The sequence below is a fragment of the Seriola dumerili genome, unplaced genomic scaffold (genome assembly GCF_002260705.1).
Source record: "Seriola dumerili isolate Sdu_G_001 unplaced genomic scaffold, Sdu_1.0 BDQW01000025.1, whole genome shotgun sequence".
In the NCBI taxonomy this organism is placed as follows: domain Eukaryota; kingdom Metazoa; phylum Chordata; class Actinopteri; order Carangiformes; family Carangidae; genus Seriola; species Seriola dumerili.
Genome location: NW_019174280.1, coordinates 18,432,302 through 18,449,211, shown reverse-complemented (window position 1 = coordinate 18,449,211; position 16,910 = coordinate 18,432,302). Strand labels below are relative to the sequence as shown.

Genomic DNA, 16,910 nt, shown 5'->3' with positions numbered 1-16,910 from the left:
TTATCTGTATTCAGATCACAAAAAATAAATATAAAAGAATCAAGTTTAGATTTTTATCAAATTTATTTAAAAGAAGATTAAAAGAATCACTTGTTTTTACACTTTACATCATACAGTCAAATGTCATATGAAGAGGCAAACTGAAAACAAGCTCTAATAACTTAAGACTGTTGCAGATTCAAGTTCCTGATTCCAGAGAACCCAGGCGCAAAACATCAAAACAGCGGAGCATTCATTACATCCACAAGTGCATTTGCATTCCATGGCAAAGAGTGATGTAGTGAGAGACAAAGAGCTTGGCACTTCATAGAGCGACGTTACACCCAGTCTCATGGAGGTCCACTATATATGTCCCCTCACAAGACGGTCCACTTCAATGTGAAGCAGTCATTTGCTGTTTTTTTTTTGTTTTTTTTTTTGCAGAAAGGCTCTCGGAGCCCTCCTTAAGAGTCTCCAGCTCTCACTGAGGGAGTGGTCTGAATTACCAAGTTCAGTCCCAGTAAGAGGTTTGAGTTTAAGTGGCAGAATGAACCAGTCCATTTCTCTGGCATCATTATCAGGTTGAAACACAGCCATGATCCGGCAGTAGTGGTCACATCCTCAGAGTGCTACATTGACAACTGTCAGGGCAGCTGTGATAGATAAGCCTCTATGGCCTGCAACATGAAGTGAAGATAACACATTAGTTGTCGTTGCAGTCAGTGTGACATCCCGCATGCATTAAAATAATCTTTGTTTTCACATATTATCGACACCATGAATAAATCACAGGGCTCTCATAACACATTTTCAAGATTAGGCTGTTGTTTGTACACTGAACCTTAAATATAAAAAAATGTTAATTTGGCTTTCTGCAAAATATTGAGTAAAACTTAGAATCAACTTAGAGTTTATTTCCTTCTAAAGATCTCATTAAATGGCAGTGAAACCATGACATTCTTTAAATGGGTTGATGTATTTCAGTATGAAACAGGATGTGAAGATGGAAACAAATGAACCGCAATACAGACTCTACTCATGGTGGCTCAGAGTTTTTTTTAGGATGGGAGTGGTTGGCAGTGTCCACCCAAAATCAACAGAGGACAGACTATAAACAGCAGGAGCACCTGAACAGTCTGGTAAAAATGTTCTGTGATAAATATCAATTTTTTTTCATTACATTTTGTCCATATCAGGAAGAAGCATAGCAAGCATTTCTATTTTAAAAATACCATCAAATAAGTAACTCAGACAAAGCTTGGTACAGAAAATTTAATATTTTAAGATCTGCTAAATGCCATTTTAAAGCTTTTTTTTTACACTCTTGACTAACCGTTAACAACCACTGCATCGTAAATAAATCCCTGACGAGTTCTGAAATAATCCATCTCACCTTTGCCAGTTCTCCTGTAGATCCTGGAACCAAACATAAGCGGGCTCCTTCCCTCCACAAGTCCTTCAGCCGCTGCTTCATGACTTCAATATTCCTGCAATTAACATACATATATTACCATTGCAGCAGGTTAATGTTTGTAAACCTATAGTTACAGACCTGGACTCTAACTAGAATAAAACATTAAGACATAATTGTGCTAATGGATAGCTTCTACTGTGTGAGTCCGTGTTTGTTGTAATTTTTATACCCATTATGTTAACGAAATCAACATTGCAGTTCACATACAAGGTATGTAAATTATTTTTTTCCAATATTCAAAAGAGGATAACATAATGCCGACAGTGACAAAAAAAAAAAAAACACCTTTGTTTATAAGCAAGTGCACATGGGTATAATTACTAGATGGAAAATCAAAAATAAATCATGGATGATGTTAAAATATGGTAGAAATTTGTTGAACTGAAGCATTTTGAATTTCTGTATTTGAAAAGATACAGCAATGCAACTAGAACTAATTGGTAACAAAGTCATGTTTTGCAGTAGTACAACATGTTCTGTTTGCCATGGTGCAATATTTAGTAGCAGTATTCATGAGGTAAAATAACAAAACGTTTACGTACGTTTTCACAATACACACTGAATTTGCTTCTTAATAAACATAATATCACATCTGGAGGACAATGCCATACCTCATTCCTAAGAAAGATAGACAGTGGTAGGATGACTGGTTACATTACCACACTGAGGCTTTAAAAAGGAACGTTCTGCTTATATTCAACCTGAGCCATCTTTTCATCTAACCAACTGACTTGGATCTAAATGTGTTATATTTTGGAGTTTCTACTGAATAAAATGAGGCCAAATTTAAACATTTTTGTAACTACCCTTTAAGTCTTGGTTGTGCCATGGAGGGACTATTAGGTTGTATTTAAACATGCAGTACCCACCTGTCTTCTGAACAACTGTCCCGCAGTCTTTTCTCATTCTTTGAAAGTTCTGGCCACCATTTCTTGATGACGGATTGAACCCAGTGTAAACCCACCATGATGTGTCTGTTTAAAGCATATAAAGCAGAGCAGCTATTTAAATTACTGTGTTCAATATTATAATATTTAAAAGTGCTAATGCAAATACATCTGGTTTTGCTGTTTAAATCTTGAAGACATTTCACCACTGGTCCAAGACGTTTCATTAGGTCTTAGTTCAATTCATTAGTTATTCATCAGAAAGGGTGAAAAGCTTAGATGAGTGGTGCATCATCTTCAAGGCTAAAACAGCAAATCCAGTCTCTTTAATCTCAGCATTTCAAGATTGTTTGCCAAAGTGAGAGAGATCATTAAACATGCATGACATTCCTCAGTGCCACTTACTCTTCGTATTTACTGGCAAGAATCACTTTCACTTGGGGCAGGAGGTCAACACAGCAGCCAAGTGACAAACATGGTGCTTCAGTCTGAAGACTGACGAGACACAAGGTGAAAGAATAAATAAGTAAGAGGTCTTTGTACTGGTGACACAGGCAGACACAAAATAAGGCAGCAAAATATGTTCAAACTGCCTGAATAGTTTAATTACAGCCTCTGACGGTCAATGGATTAAAAAAAAAAAAAAACTTAACTTAACAAATACATGTGCATGGATTATAGTTTATTATGTTCTTTAAATTAAAAGATAGTTTAGTTTTTCTTTAACTTGTTTGCATTCAAGAGAAATTGATTTTATCTTTGTCTATAAGCTAAATACTTAAAAAGGTGGATACAAAAAAAACAAAGGACATAGGTTATGGAGAAATTTCTGGGACTTCCCTCTCCAGTAAACTTAAAAGTAAGAGTTTCTTACTTCAGTGATCAATTTGGCCCATTGTTTGGGTCAAGTGTATTTTACATGGCCTAAATTTACAAGACAGGCTTGTCACAAAAACATCATTTAGATTATGCTGCTACATGTTCGTGTTAAACACACATGTAAAAGGAAAAATTACATTAAACACTTAGATGAGACTCACTTGTTTGTTAAGACAGGTAAACAGTCAAGCAGCACACCCATGTCTTGAATTCTGGGAAAATAAAAAGATGATTAAATATAAAGTGTGTTCATGAAATTTAAGAGTACACAAAAATGACAAAAATTAAGTGTTAAATGCCCCTGTTTTACCTTAATAGGTAGGCCACTAATTCACTGGCATTTCTTCGCCATAGTGTTAGTGCTACTTTAAGTCGTAGATTCCTTCCAAAAAGGACATGTGTCATAGCTTCATGGTCCTTTGATAGCTGTACAAAAAGACAAACAAATGAAATACAGTCTGCAACAGTGATGCACATTTTACCAATCACGCCAAAGAACAAAAAGAACAGTTTTTCCTACAACAGCACTAACGTCCACATTTCCTAAAAAAAGCAGTAGTTTTAACTCTGAATCTCACCTCAGTAAATTCACTGTACTTAGAGCTGGCCCCTGCCATCTTGGAGGCCTCTGCAGAGTTCACAGGGAGCCCGCAGTTGTCATTGTAGTGAATGCCCCGCACATCATCGGAGCATGTCAGCTCATTTTCTTTATTGGCCATGCCGGGGTCACAGCCACGGCCTACATCTGATGTTTTGCGGTGCAGCTTCAAGCCCACCTCCACCAATGGACAACCCTTCCTCTTGCAAGATGACAATCGCTTTGCTGTGCCGGGACTGCGCACTCCGTAATGCACTTGAAATCTGCCAAGAGGGAAATCAAGATGGACCACATGCGAAGCCGTATTATTTTGGAAAACAGTAAAATGCAATGTCACAAACAAGGTGAAAATGGTTATGGAATGGTGCCTTAATAGTCCAGTGACTGAGAGGGATGATCTGTGGGACACAGATAGTGACTGAGTGATCATAATTAGATGAATCCCAAGATATAGATCAGAAACTCACCTTTCTTTATCTAATTCTTCCTTATTTATAATATCCACCTAAAACAAAAGGATAGGGGATGAGGCCACTACTACAATCTCTACTACTACAATTCCACTCAACTGTACTTCACAGTGACCAGGAGACTGTACTGTACAATTATTTACACAGTAAGTCACGGTAGTTGCTTTCATATCTCCGTACCTGCTTCATGTTCTTTTCAGCAGAAAGATGCTGGCAGGATCACAGAAAGCCATTGGGTTTATTCCGGTTGACCTTAAAGACTTCCCGTTGCCAGACATGCTCACCAGCTGCCATAATAAGGGACACTGTTGGACAAAACAATTGTGGGACAATCGTTGGAACAATATCTCAGTTTCAAGAGTTGCAACAAGTCATAATCTCTATTTGTGGCCTAATAAATTACATGCTAGCTATGTGCAGCATGTGATCTACTGTGCAGCCGTGTGGTTAGCAAAGAGTAAAAGACAAACATTCAACTAAGAAAAACAAAACAAAAACGCTACATTTGAGTTACGAAGGCGTTGGCTGCTGCGGTATAAGCATCAATGTTAAATAACCGAGGTGCAACAAAAGTCAGAAATGTCACTAAATGTGGATTAAAATTAGGTTAGTGTTTTCTTTCCTACCACAAATGAGACACTCGAGGTTTGAATGCGCACACCGCCGCATTTCGCTACGTCTCTTGGCTCATATTCCAACAGTTAGCTAACTGTTAGCTTTTAGCTCAACTATCAAGGATACGCGGAGACGTAGAGAGTAACCAGCTGGGCCGCTAGTGGAAGCTAGCTAGCTAGTTAGCCTTGAAAGTCTGGGAACATATGGCTTCACAAGTGGCGGTTCAGACACAATTTCCAACATTTAAACAATAAAGTTTTATACCTACCGGTTCATTTTGTCATGTGTCTTCAGGTGTCCGCAGGTACGTAAATCCAAAACGTGACAAAATGGTTAAACTCAAGCGCAACTCCTCTCTGTGCAGGTTTGCTAGCGTTTCACAGTCTTACCATTCAAATGAATACACCGCCGGTGTGCGAGGATTGTGGGATTGATTTTGGCAGACTAAAGCTGGAGTTTTAGCGACGACTGGTGGACATCACGAAATTTAAATCTTAGTGCCCCATGGCGCCACCCAGTGTCGTGCAGTAAAGCAGAAATGCATGCCGTGCTTTGCCTACTCCACAGGTAAGCATAAGCATTAGTATCTTAGTTTGTGAAAGCTGCCAGCCTTAAAGGAAAAAAACATGATACTATGTGAAGCACCTGAAACACTGGGATCATACTGGAGACTATTTGGCTCATAATTATATAATAAACAAATAAATAAATTACTTAATACATTTAATAAATCAACAAATAAATAAATAAGTGATGAAGTGTCATATATACAAATATAGGCCTATAGTATCATGAAATGTTTTAGGCACTAAAATAAAGTGTGGATGTTTTTATTTTATCACTTAACTTCACACAAAGTGTAGGAAACACAAAAATAAAAAACTCAATAAATAAATAAACCAGATCAGTGTTTGGTTTTAAACAGCACCAATTCACTTGCACACAGTTTTTCAAAGTATTAGGCAGGGGTTGTTCCTCTACTTTGTCTTAAAATCAGGGAAATGAGCTTTGAAGTATAAGGCTATGTGAACATTTTGTTTAAAGATGGTCCTTACCAGCCTGTGCAGCCACATACCTGCATACAGTTGTTTATTGTGAAACACATGAGGTTAAATTTCTGCTGTTGAGCAGGTTTTTCCATACAGATCATCCACCTTTTTTGTGTCTCGCAATTGAATGATCTGGTCCCTTGGTCACAACACAGCGCTGTGGTCCTTCAGAAAGTAAACAAAAACACAAGTTACACAACAGATTCCTGCAACAGATAAAAATAAATACACTGATCACACATGGAGGACAACAACTAAACTCTGCTCATGAAATACTCCTTATATACAAGTTAAGTTTATTTTACTTGTTGCAGTATTATTCACCTGAAAATGCAAGAGTTAAGAATATTGTCCCACCTTGATATCTTTAATAGGCCACTATAGATGATACTGAACTTTTCTTTCTTTGCAGATGTTTTCACTACTCCTACTAGCCTAACCATAACTCAATAAATAGAGGAGCCCTTGTTTCATATCACATGGACATCACAAAAATAACTGAATAAATAATATTGTTTTGCTAAAATCTGTGTTTACCTTTTAAACGTGAATTCAATTTATATTGTTTTGCTTGAATCATTCATGAATAAAGCTCCGAGTCTGGACATTGTTATGATCATCAAACTCATTTCCCTGCTGTCTCTCAAAAATAAGTTCTGTCTGCTGTTGATGGTATTTTGTTTGGAAATATTTAGGCAGGGATATTTGCAGTTTGCTGACTCCTGACAAGACCCACCTGCTCAGCCACACTCTCACTCAAAATGGATTACTGAAAGACTTTTGCTCATGCAAATCAGCATTTGTGTGCTATTTTGATGGTGACACATTGTGTATGCGAGGTAAAATGAAATTAGATTTTTTAAAAAGCCACAATAAAATGTGTGTTGTTTACATGGCAGATTAAAGTGGTGGAATAAAGTATCATTAGTAAGAGCTGCATGATTATTTGTTAAAGGAAGAGTTAAACATTAGGGATATAAGCATATTGTCTTTCTTGCCAAGAGTTATACGGAAGCAAAATGTAGTGAGCAGCAAGTTAGCTTAATTGAAAACAGCTAGCCTGGCTCTGTCCAAAGGTAACGAAATTAACTACAAGCTCACTAACATGTTGGATCTTTTTTGTTTAATCTGTACAAAAATCGAAGTGTAAAAATTACACTTTAATGTTTTAGGAGGTGTCTATACAAGATAAAATGTGTAAATTAATAAACCCTAGAGGCACTATAAGGCAGACTTTGCAACAAGTCAGAGCAAGGCTAGCTGTTGCACCTGTGTTCAGTTGTTATGCTAAACTAAGCTAACCAGCTGCTGGCTCCAGCTACTGTTCAGACATGTGAGTGGCATGTATCTCCTCATCAAACTGTCAAAAAGAAAGCAAATAAGTGTATTTCCCAAAAATTTCTTTTAAGGTGATGATGGGGACATACTTTGTTGAAGCTTAAATAAGGCTCAACCATAGTCCCTTGCCTCAGATACAACTCATCTTGTCTTATATCAGGTTCTTTATGGAATGAATGTTGTCAATCGCCACAGATGTCTGGAGTACACACTTGATCCTGCTCTTTTTCTTTCAAGATCCCTTTCACAATGTCTTTCATTTCACAAGGCTAAATGAGTGGTTGTGGCTGCTATGTTCTGTTTCGAACGAGGAAAATTTCCTGGCATGTCTTAGGTACACTGAAACCCTTCGCGGGAGACGTAAAAGCCAAAAAAACAGAGAACAATCCTGAGTGATTGCCGTCATCACCTCTTGGTGAAGCATCTCTGTCCTGATGGAGGTGGAATCTTCTCTGGATGATATTGTCTCTACAGGCCGTGAGTGGCCATTGAAAGGGTGAATGAAAAAAGTGAATCACTCACTATCTGGCATTGTCATCACTTCTGAACTCAATTGAGGAGTGGCAATGGAAAAGAGCATGTTCCACAATTACAATTACAGACAAATACTGAAAGACAGTTTCTGTAGAAAGTGGTGTTAATGCGTTTGTGAATCTTGTAGAATCCATGCCAAGGCACGTTGACGGACCTCACAGCAGTCCAACACCCGATTAAAGAACGTAATGGTGTTTCATTTACTTTGGCAGATACCTGCCAGTACCTTGGTTCAAAATTGTGGCTTTCTCTTTCCTTAGACAACCACAAAAATGAAAATGCCTGATGGCTGTTTCTGTTTATCATGTCCAAGAATCAGAATGCAGCTGCACGTACCAACCCAAACATACCAAATTTTGGAGTTACAAATCAAAATAAACCCAAGGAAGAGAAATTCAAATCATCAGTCCCTTGGTGTACATGAGCAACATCCAAACAAAATGTTCCAGTCTTTTGATGGAGGCGTAATTGGATTTTGGTAAATCTTTGGTACATTTGCTGCACAGTGGTAGTCTAAAGAATTTAAATCACATTTCAGACCGTGGTCCTTTGGATCAAAACAACGCTACTTTTACAGGCATGTTACAAAATATTCGGACTCCCAACAACAAGATCAGTCTGTAAATCTGAACATTTAATGTGGCTTCTTTGTACTGAAACATTTTGTGCTTGTCTTGTTAGTGTTAGTGTCTGAAAGCCTGTAGCTAAACTTTGCTCCCACAGTAGGCCTATAACTTACCCAGGACAACTGTAGAGGCAGGTAATTGAAAGAGGTAAGAGTGATTAAACAGTATCTAATACATTCCCATTTTAAAAGCCTTGGAGGCCTTGAACAAAGATACTAAATAACTGCATTTCTTTATTTAACAGGGACAATACAGAAAAAACTGCCACATAGGAAGTGGGACTATAATGTCAACAGGGGTTCTGGGTGTTTAGGCTTTTAAATCAGGTTCAAACAACTAAACAAACAAATGGATAATACAGACCGTGTACGTTTCTATTCAGTATGTGTATTTCTTGTACATGGCTGTGTATGCATTAACATATGGGAACAAGATTGTGTGTGTAAAAGTGTTGTAAGTATAACGTATGTATATGTAGGCGTACAGGCACATGTAACACCAAAATATCAATATGGAGCAGAGTAAAGTGAGAAAACTTCAATTTCATTCAAAGTTTTTTGAGGTAATGCAGATTCAGCGTGATCCAGAGCAACAGTGTTTGTGTACATTTGAGTCCTTTTCTTTTTCTTTTCTAAAATCAGACATTGAGAAATAGAATAAACAGATTATATGTGTATTTTTGTTTTCATGTTAAAAAAAAAGGAAACAACACAGATGTACACGGACCCGACGACACCAAAAACTATGTCTGCACAGGTGTTCGTGATATTGTGTGCAGCCCTTGTGTACTTCACACTCATGGTTCTGTAACATATAGCACCAGGGCAATCTCTTGAGCACATGTTAGCCATTAGAGAGTGCACTGTTTCACTTTGAAGCAAATTAGCATACAGATGTTTTAGGTTAAAGCTGAGTCGGATTTGATTATCGTAATCTGAGTAATGCAATTTAAGTTTAACCCTCCGCAAGTTAGAAAGGCATGTCTTCTGAATTTCAGAGAATAAAAATATTATGTACGTGCACAAGATGATAAAGGGTCTAAAATATGTATATTCTAATATGCACATCCAAGATATTAGTCATATTTCATGGTTGATTTGAAACTGTATTTACGAATCAATCCAGGTTGTCAAAATAAAAGTTTACCAAAATACTGTATTTACTGCAGCCCTGGCATATTTCTTTTCTGATAACTACAGAATCTGTTCATTTAGATTCTATTCTACACTGTGCAGAGTGTGTGATGAGTGGAAACTGATTATCTACTGTGTACATCAGCTCGCTAAAGAATTTGAGAGGCAGAGATTGTGTTCATTTCAGTGCCCTTGGGCCTTTTTGTAAACATCTTCCCTAAAAAAAAAAAGAAAAAAAAAAAGTGAGTTGGAGATAAACATGGAGCGCTAAATCTGGTTTTTCAGACAAAAGCAACCACCCACAAAGTCCGTAAGAGTATTAGGAGATTTACGTTAGCAAGGAAGGATTTATATGACAAGGTTTCATCCAGATGAAAACAGAGTGCTTGTTAGAGTCTGTGGGTGTTAAAAATTTAAGCTGGAATTTCTATGAGGAAAAATTCCCTTCATATTCATGAAAGGCTAAGTCTCTCTTAGCAGGATGTGCTTATTGCTAAGAAGCAGCATGACTTGTAATGGCCTGAAACAATTTGTTTGCAGTGAAATATGATTGGAACTGTGTTATTAAGAAAATTTAAAACAATTTTGGCAGTAATGATACTGGGTAGATATTTAATTTTAATGATGCTTATGGACCCACCAGATTAGAAATGAGCTAAATGAAATTTGCTAAAAATAATTAGCAAAATTAGCTATTAGGTCATTTAGCTGAGTGAGCTAAATGATGTGACAAACTAAATAAAACTCAACAGAAAGACTGCACATTTGTCTTCCTATAGTTTCAGTTATTGGTCAGTGTAACTGATGGTTTGTACTCCTTAAAAGTTGTAGTCCATTTCACTTACATCATCACTAGCATCAGAACATTTACATTTCAGACGCTTTTATTCAAAGGCACCTGCAAATGAGGGACAACATTAAAGCTTCAGTGCAGTAGGAGACTTTGAAGTACTAAGTATTAAATCTATTCAATAAAGCAAAGTGCAAGGAGATCAGGTAAAGAAGTGCATAGTAAGTGCTCTCTTCATGTCTGCTGATGCTCTTATCCATCATATGTTGATTTCCAATTTCTGCAAATAAAACAATTCTGATTAAATATTGGTGATATGCAAAAATGATACAATTTGACAATAGCTAATGTTGAATGGCTATTTTCAAAGTTATCCAACCATCCAACAAGCAGATCTGAACAAGCCTACTGGCAGCTTTAAGTCTTGCATATATAGCCACATCTATGAGGATCTAAAGTCAACATAAAGCTCTTTATGAAGTATGAAACAGTGGAAGTCATTAACAAGTTGAAGCACAGAGCTCCTTCCCTTGGGGCCTTCAGCAAACAAACAAACTAATTTGGTACTTTCTTTTATCAGGAGAGGGAGAAGACACGCTACTTAACTTGCTGAAACCAATCAACTCTGCTCCCTAATTTGTCTTTTCCCGCCCCCACCCCTTCACAAAAGCCCTCAGATCAAGGGGTGAAAAAGATTTGGCCTGTTGCCCTTAAATTTACTTGTAGCCACTAGAGCTTAATGTCGGTAATTGTGTTGACATTATGTAAGACTGTTTTGAGAGGTGCTCCACACACAGCATCTGTGTTCTCAGGACGGCTCTCTGCCACGGTGAAGGATTCAGGGTCCTTGTCCACAAACTGCAAAGCAAACAAAATCAAAGGGATGGCAGAGATCTCAGGAAGGGAAAGATGGCAGTGATTTCAGCATTCCTTTCATATGATTCAAGGACACATGAATGAAGTGGCTGAATTTCTCAAACCACACGTGTTCAGACTCGCTAGTCTTAGGGTGATGTTCCCTGGGGAATCATCTAATAACCAATAAAGCAGCATCTCAGCTGACCCTCTGTCCATATACATCATCCTCTGCAGATCCTTTGATCTTCGTTGTACCTCGTCCCATGAGGCAGCGCAAACGGTGTCCACGGCAGACCAGCAGTCCGACATGCTGATGTAATTTTACTGAAGTAATGATGTCTAACACACATCAGCTGTATGGCTGGAGTGTGGGAATGTTTCCATACTTTGTCAAATAATCAGGGACCTCAGGGAATCACTCGATTGAAGTTGCTTAGATTGAGATTTTATCTCGCACATTTCATGCAGCAATACTCTCTTTTTACGTGTTGCTCCATTTCTCTGTGTACAGTTTTGTTTCCTCATGACGAAGAAGAGATATAGCTTGGGAAAAATAAGTTGGCACACTTTGATGTCCACAAATTTGCATCTAATTAGGGTTTGTCTTTGATTTATTTGTAAAATCATTTCTGAATTTGTTAAAACAAACAGTGTTTGGTTAATTGACAGATTTATAAGTTTTGTCACCGCTGGAGACACTGGGGGACTGAGGGGTTATACCAACCACGATCCTTCATAAAGAAACCAAACACATGCATCAAGTTGCTCAGCTTCAACACATCCATGGAAGGGGAACAAGCACAGGTCTGTATGTTTATTTCATCCCTTAAGAGCAACTCGTGATCCCCCGTCTGGTTCTGTTCTCTGCCAAGTTTGTTTGCAATTTCAGGCCGAAGTGCGGATTCATTTGAGCCTCTCATTCGCTGGGTAAGTTTGGATGAGTGGCAGATCCCTTTTGTTGTATTGAGTCAGGACATACAGATCTCCATGTAGGTGGCCCTTTACAGCAAACAGATGCTGAAGGTATTAACTCCATCTTCCATTAGGAGCTTGTTCCAAACACTAGATGGCAGTGTGTGTCTGTGGCTGCCGGACATCTGGCTGGGTGTCTAGACAGAAGGGTTTGCTGCCAGCGGACTGTGGGATCCAGTCGTTCAGTCCACCTCGGATGGTCTCACAAAGATTTTCACTCAGGCGCAGCGTTGCCAAAGTCTCTATCCCCAAAAAGCCACAAGGCTTATGCAAAGAAAGTCACAAAGTGTACAGAGTGAAAGAGGAGGCTCTCTGCCTCACAAGACATGGCAGGAGAAAGGTGGTCTGATGTCTTCTCTCGCAGGCCCTGAAGATTCTTTATGGGGTTTGATCATGTCTTTTCCAGGGTCTAAGAAACCTAATTGGTTGAATATACTTGTGTTATACTGTGTTCTTTGATGGATGCAAATGGATAGTCAGAGGGTAGTCAACATTTGCAGCTGTCTAGATGGGAAAAACAAGGACAAAGTAAAGTGTTTGTGTATTCATTTGACTGTATTTTAGCACCAGACACAATTAATTGTACAATCATTACAGTGTGATACAGGTACTTACACTATATGCTGATTGATTTAAAAGAATGCAATATTGAAAATGTGTCTTTAAAGGCCCAATACACCAACGTGGGCTTTAGTTTGAGTTCAGCCTCACATTTAGGGTAGCTATGCAAGGAATTTAACGGTATCAAACTTTATGTACTATGAAGAATGGCTGTGCTCCATCTGGTATGTGCCACATGTTGAGTAGAGATAAGGCCATGGAAATGTGCTCAAATAAAGTGCAGGTGGCACATGTGGTGGCAGGTATGACGTTGAATCTCTATCAGCAGGTATCGTGGCTTAAGAACCCCCCAGAAAGATGGACAAACATCTTGTTGTGCTGCCCCCAAATGGCCAGTTAGTGCAGGTTTAAATATATTCCTTTTAAGGCTGAAAGTTATTAATCATAAAGGTCATATAGAGGTCAGAAAAAATGTGGAAAAGCCCAGGATGGTGTCATCATATTGTCTGTTTTGTTTAACTGTCTAAAATCCAAGGTAATTCAGTTCATCATCACATGAGGCAATGGAAAGCAGTAAGTCCTCACAATTAAGAGGGTGGGATGGAGGAATGTTTGGTATTTTCGCTTGATAAATGACTGAAATTATTAACTGACTATCATAATAACTGCTGGTTATTTTCCTGTTGACTAATTGATTAATCAACCAACTGCTTCAACTCTCTCTTCTTTTGAAATCTTGCATGTGTTGGCAGTATAATTCAGTGTTGCCCAACCATGTGAAACCTGTTTACTTGTAGCAACTCTCTGCCATTCTCCTGGCGCTCGCATGAGGTTTTGTTTACATGTTGCCAAATTGCCAACGATTTGGAGTGACTTGAAATGGAGTGAAACAATGCCCTTTTAAAACCCAGTGATAAAGGTGTAAGTTGTCCCGTCCTAACAGGTGCAACAAAACAAACAGGAGAGAAGAGATGTCTGTAAACACCCGCGCAGTCATGAGAAGAAGTCTAATCAGGCACAATAAGTGGAAGCACCTCTTGTTGGGTCTACCATGTGTGTGGAGAGGTTTGAAAAGCATTGAAGTGTGTAAAAATTATAACTGTTTTCTCTTGATTGTGTGGGAAGCCATGCTTATTTGACATGTCAACTACAAAACCCTAAGACTTAAAAGGCTGTTAAATTTTTGTTTTCCTAATTGTGGTATTGTATCCTGACTTATAATCAAAGCAGCACTTTCACATAACAATTTCCCTTTGTAAAGGTGTGACTTCTCTGATGTCTGCATCCATACTTCTCAGCATTTGGAAGAATGAGAAGCCATTATTAAGGCACGCGGGCAATGCGCTGTAGGATGCGGATGTCTTCCATTATAATTTACAACCAGGACAAAGGCCAAAGTTTTCTGTAATTCAATTACACCGCAGAACAAAAACATAAAAACATGACACGAGAGCACCTCCTGACAAGTGATAACTCAGAACCAAACCTCTCTTAGACCATCACAGGCATGCTGACTCTCACATAGAAACCCTGAATCTCAGCTGCCCCCTTCATACTTCACCTTTGACCCTGGACTGCCATTCAAACCTGTTTTACATTAACATGTTCCCTGCTGGTACTTTAACTGTTCTACTTTATCTGCTGCTCATTATTCTGTGATAACACACTTCATTTTGAGCTTGAGAGCTGCTGTGTTGTGTAACATTATCAAACGCCTACATTAGTCACAATAACTGTTTGAATGCAGGATGTGAAACTCCAGCCTGGCCAGTAAAAATACAGTTGTATACCTTCACGGCATGTGCACAGACCAAATGATGATAAAGTGCTCTCACACTGAAGGCTGCAAACCACATTTCTTAGCATGGATGGAACATATGGTCGCACTGAAGCTCTCTTTATATTTATATTTTCCAGCAAGAGATTAATAGATTGAATTTGTTGAATGTATGTCTTGGCTTGAGGTGTTTGGAAATGTTCTGTACTTAGGTCGTTCGGAGCATGAAACTGACAGGAAATAGATGCATCTATGTGCTGAACCTCTCAGTAGGGAATGCCTGGAGAGGGCAGGTCTATTTGGATTGCAGGTTGACCCTGTAGCGTGGACAGAGCCAGAAGTTGAGCTGGGTGAGTGGCTATGGTATGTTTAGCAGGACATATATGCACTCCATATTAAGAAACAACGGCCTAAAAGGATTTTATTTTCATACTCTCAATAACACTGTACTCACCAGTGTTTTAAGTGAGATCTTGGATTGCAAAATCACTAAAAATAGTCCAACAGAGTAACAAACACATGCACTCAGACATTCATACAGGTTGTAAACAAATCCCCAGGTCCAAGCCAAATGTATTTACAACAGAAAGTGAAGGTGAACTGTAAAATTATTACTCAAAGTGTCAGTCCTGTACTTACTGTAGTTATGCACACTCACTGTCTTCTTGTGCGATCAGGGATTATTACTGAAAACAGAGTGGTAGCCACACACAACTGTTGGCTTGTTTACCACCTGTCTGATCATCTGATCACTCCTGCTTCTTGTCACCAATTTTCTTTTTTAGCAATAAACTGCTGTTTTTCTTCTGGAGAGATACTCGGTTTTCTGAAAAACATGACTTGCTTTTTTGTGTACCTCTTACATTCCAGCTTTTCACAATACATTTGTGAGTTGAGTGAAAATACTTTGAAAGGTTTTTATTAATCCAAGAGCCTGGAGAATTTTTTCCAATCTGTCACAGACCCACACATTTTCAACTCACCAGTTTGGGAGTCACAACAGCAATGAACCTGCAAATGATGAGCCTTGTTAGAATTTAAAGTAGAACAACACATTACAAAATGTAATGTGCCCCGACTTGGACTCATACAGTTTAAAGTCTGGTTTACTTCTTTCAATCTGATATACAGGACAAGTGCAACTAATATCTGTTAAAAATATCTTCCCCAATAAAGAAATTATTTTATTATAAATTTGGTCTTTTGGCTAATAGCATGAATGTCTCAACCTCAACATTGACCTGTCACTTGACACACTGAAGGCCTCACTCCAACAACTAGACTGAGACTTGAAAACAGTGATAGTCTCCAGTTTAGATGCAGACTGCTTAAAGTCAGAAATCATTTCAGTTTAAATCTGATCAATCTCTTCAAGTTTTCAACTGTACACATTTACCCACACACAGAGGTTGTTTGGAAAGCAACTTGTTTTCCCTTAAGGTGACCCAGCTGCCTTAGGCTCCACAATGATTGACAAGAGCAGAGCAATTTGCATCTTAACCCCTTCCCTCATGGCTCCCTGTCAACCGCCTTTTTTTCGGTAACCCCAGGATCCCAACACCCTAACCTACAGGCCAAAAGGAGACATGCAAGAGTGGCCCCACACAGGAGGTTAGTTGTCCCATTCCCGGCGCTCAAAGATGAAGTCAATATTCCACAATTATATACAGCTGACTGTATGTACGGATGGATAAACATTACTAGCGTCGAGTGATTTGCACCACTGACTACACTAAACAGTCTTTCATTTTAAAATTAGGACAGGAAGAGGGTGTTGGGTTGTGTGACACTGATGGTTATTGTTGCTTTGCCAGTCAGGATTTTCCTCTTTAAATGTGGCTTTGGATGCTCATGGCATCCTGATGTATGTTTGCATGCATGCATGCAACCATGGTTACAAACACCGACAGTATGAAGTCGCAAAAGGGCGGGAAGAGTCTTGTCTGTTAACAGAAAATTACAAATACAAATAGTGAATTAAGGGTCAGAATAAAACAAACCACAGAGAATATTGCAGACAGTGCGCCCAAATACGGATACGTGCAACAGCTTTCCTGTGCAAGAGGGCCGTGCAGTATGGTGCAGGTAGTCTGTTTTTCTAAAAGTTTGGCAATCAGATTTCACATCAATGCTATCCTCTAACAAGATCACATTCTCTCACTTACCCTGCTGACCTCGAAGAAAAATTGCATTTTGGGGTTTTCAAGTAGTTAGAATATTTCCCCTATTCCTGATTCTTTGTAAAGTGTTAATTTTTCCCCTTATTTGCAGCTTTATATTAATTACTTGTGCTTGAGTGTGCAAATGCAAAGGTAAGGTAAACTGCAGTGCATTTCACACTGAGAAAATGATGTTAAAATGTATAAAGAT

At 38.6% G+C, this 16,910-nt stretch overlaps 1 protein-coding gene across 3 annotated transcripts; it reads right to left on the bottom strand.

The window, feature by feature from the left end:
- Positions 1 to 397: 397 nt before the first annotated feature.
- On the bottom strand, positions 398 to 5,307 carry katnbl1 (katanin regulatory subunit B1 like 1). 3 transcript variants are annotated; one of them, XM_022769969.1, is made up of 10 exons: positions 5,171 to 5,307; positions 4,468 to 4,592; positions 4,285 to 4,322; positions 3,798 to 4,080; positions 3,530 to 3,645; positions 3,381 to 3,431; positions 2,746 to 2,835; positions 2,323 to 2,427; positions 1,373 to 1,466; positions 398 to 656 (listed from the first exon to the last, which is right to left on the bottom strand). In XM_022769969.1, exons 2-10 carry the CDS (start codon positions 4,474 to 4,476, stop codon positions 624 to 626), a joined length of 819 nt encoding a protein of 272 aa, XP_022625690.1. In that variant the 5' UTR covers positions 4,477 to 4,592; positions 5,171 to 5,307; the 3' UTR covers positions 398 to 623. The 3 variants fall into 3 exon arrangements, with proteins under 3 accessions (XP_022625690.1, XP_022625696.1, XP_022625704.1); XM_022769975.1 differs by having other exon boundaries at positions 4,468 to 4,574; XM_022769983.1 differs by lacking the exons at positions 4,285 to 4,322; positions 4,468 to 4,592.
- Between the last annotated feature and the right edge of the window lie 11,603 nt (positions 5,308 to 16,910).

Coding starts and splice junctions, on each gene's coding strand:
- katnbl1 (XM_022769969.1), bottom strand. Junction 4,081..4,284: donor GAAGAATTAGATAAAGAAAG/GTGAGTTTCTGA, acceptor CCCTCTTGGCAG/ATTTCAAGTGCATTACGGAG. Junction 2,428..2,745: donor CTTGCCAGTAAATACGAAGA/GTAAGTGGCACT, acceptor TGCTTTAAACAG/ACACATCATGGTGGGTTTAC.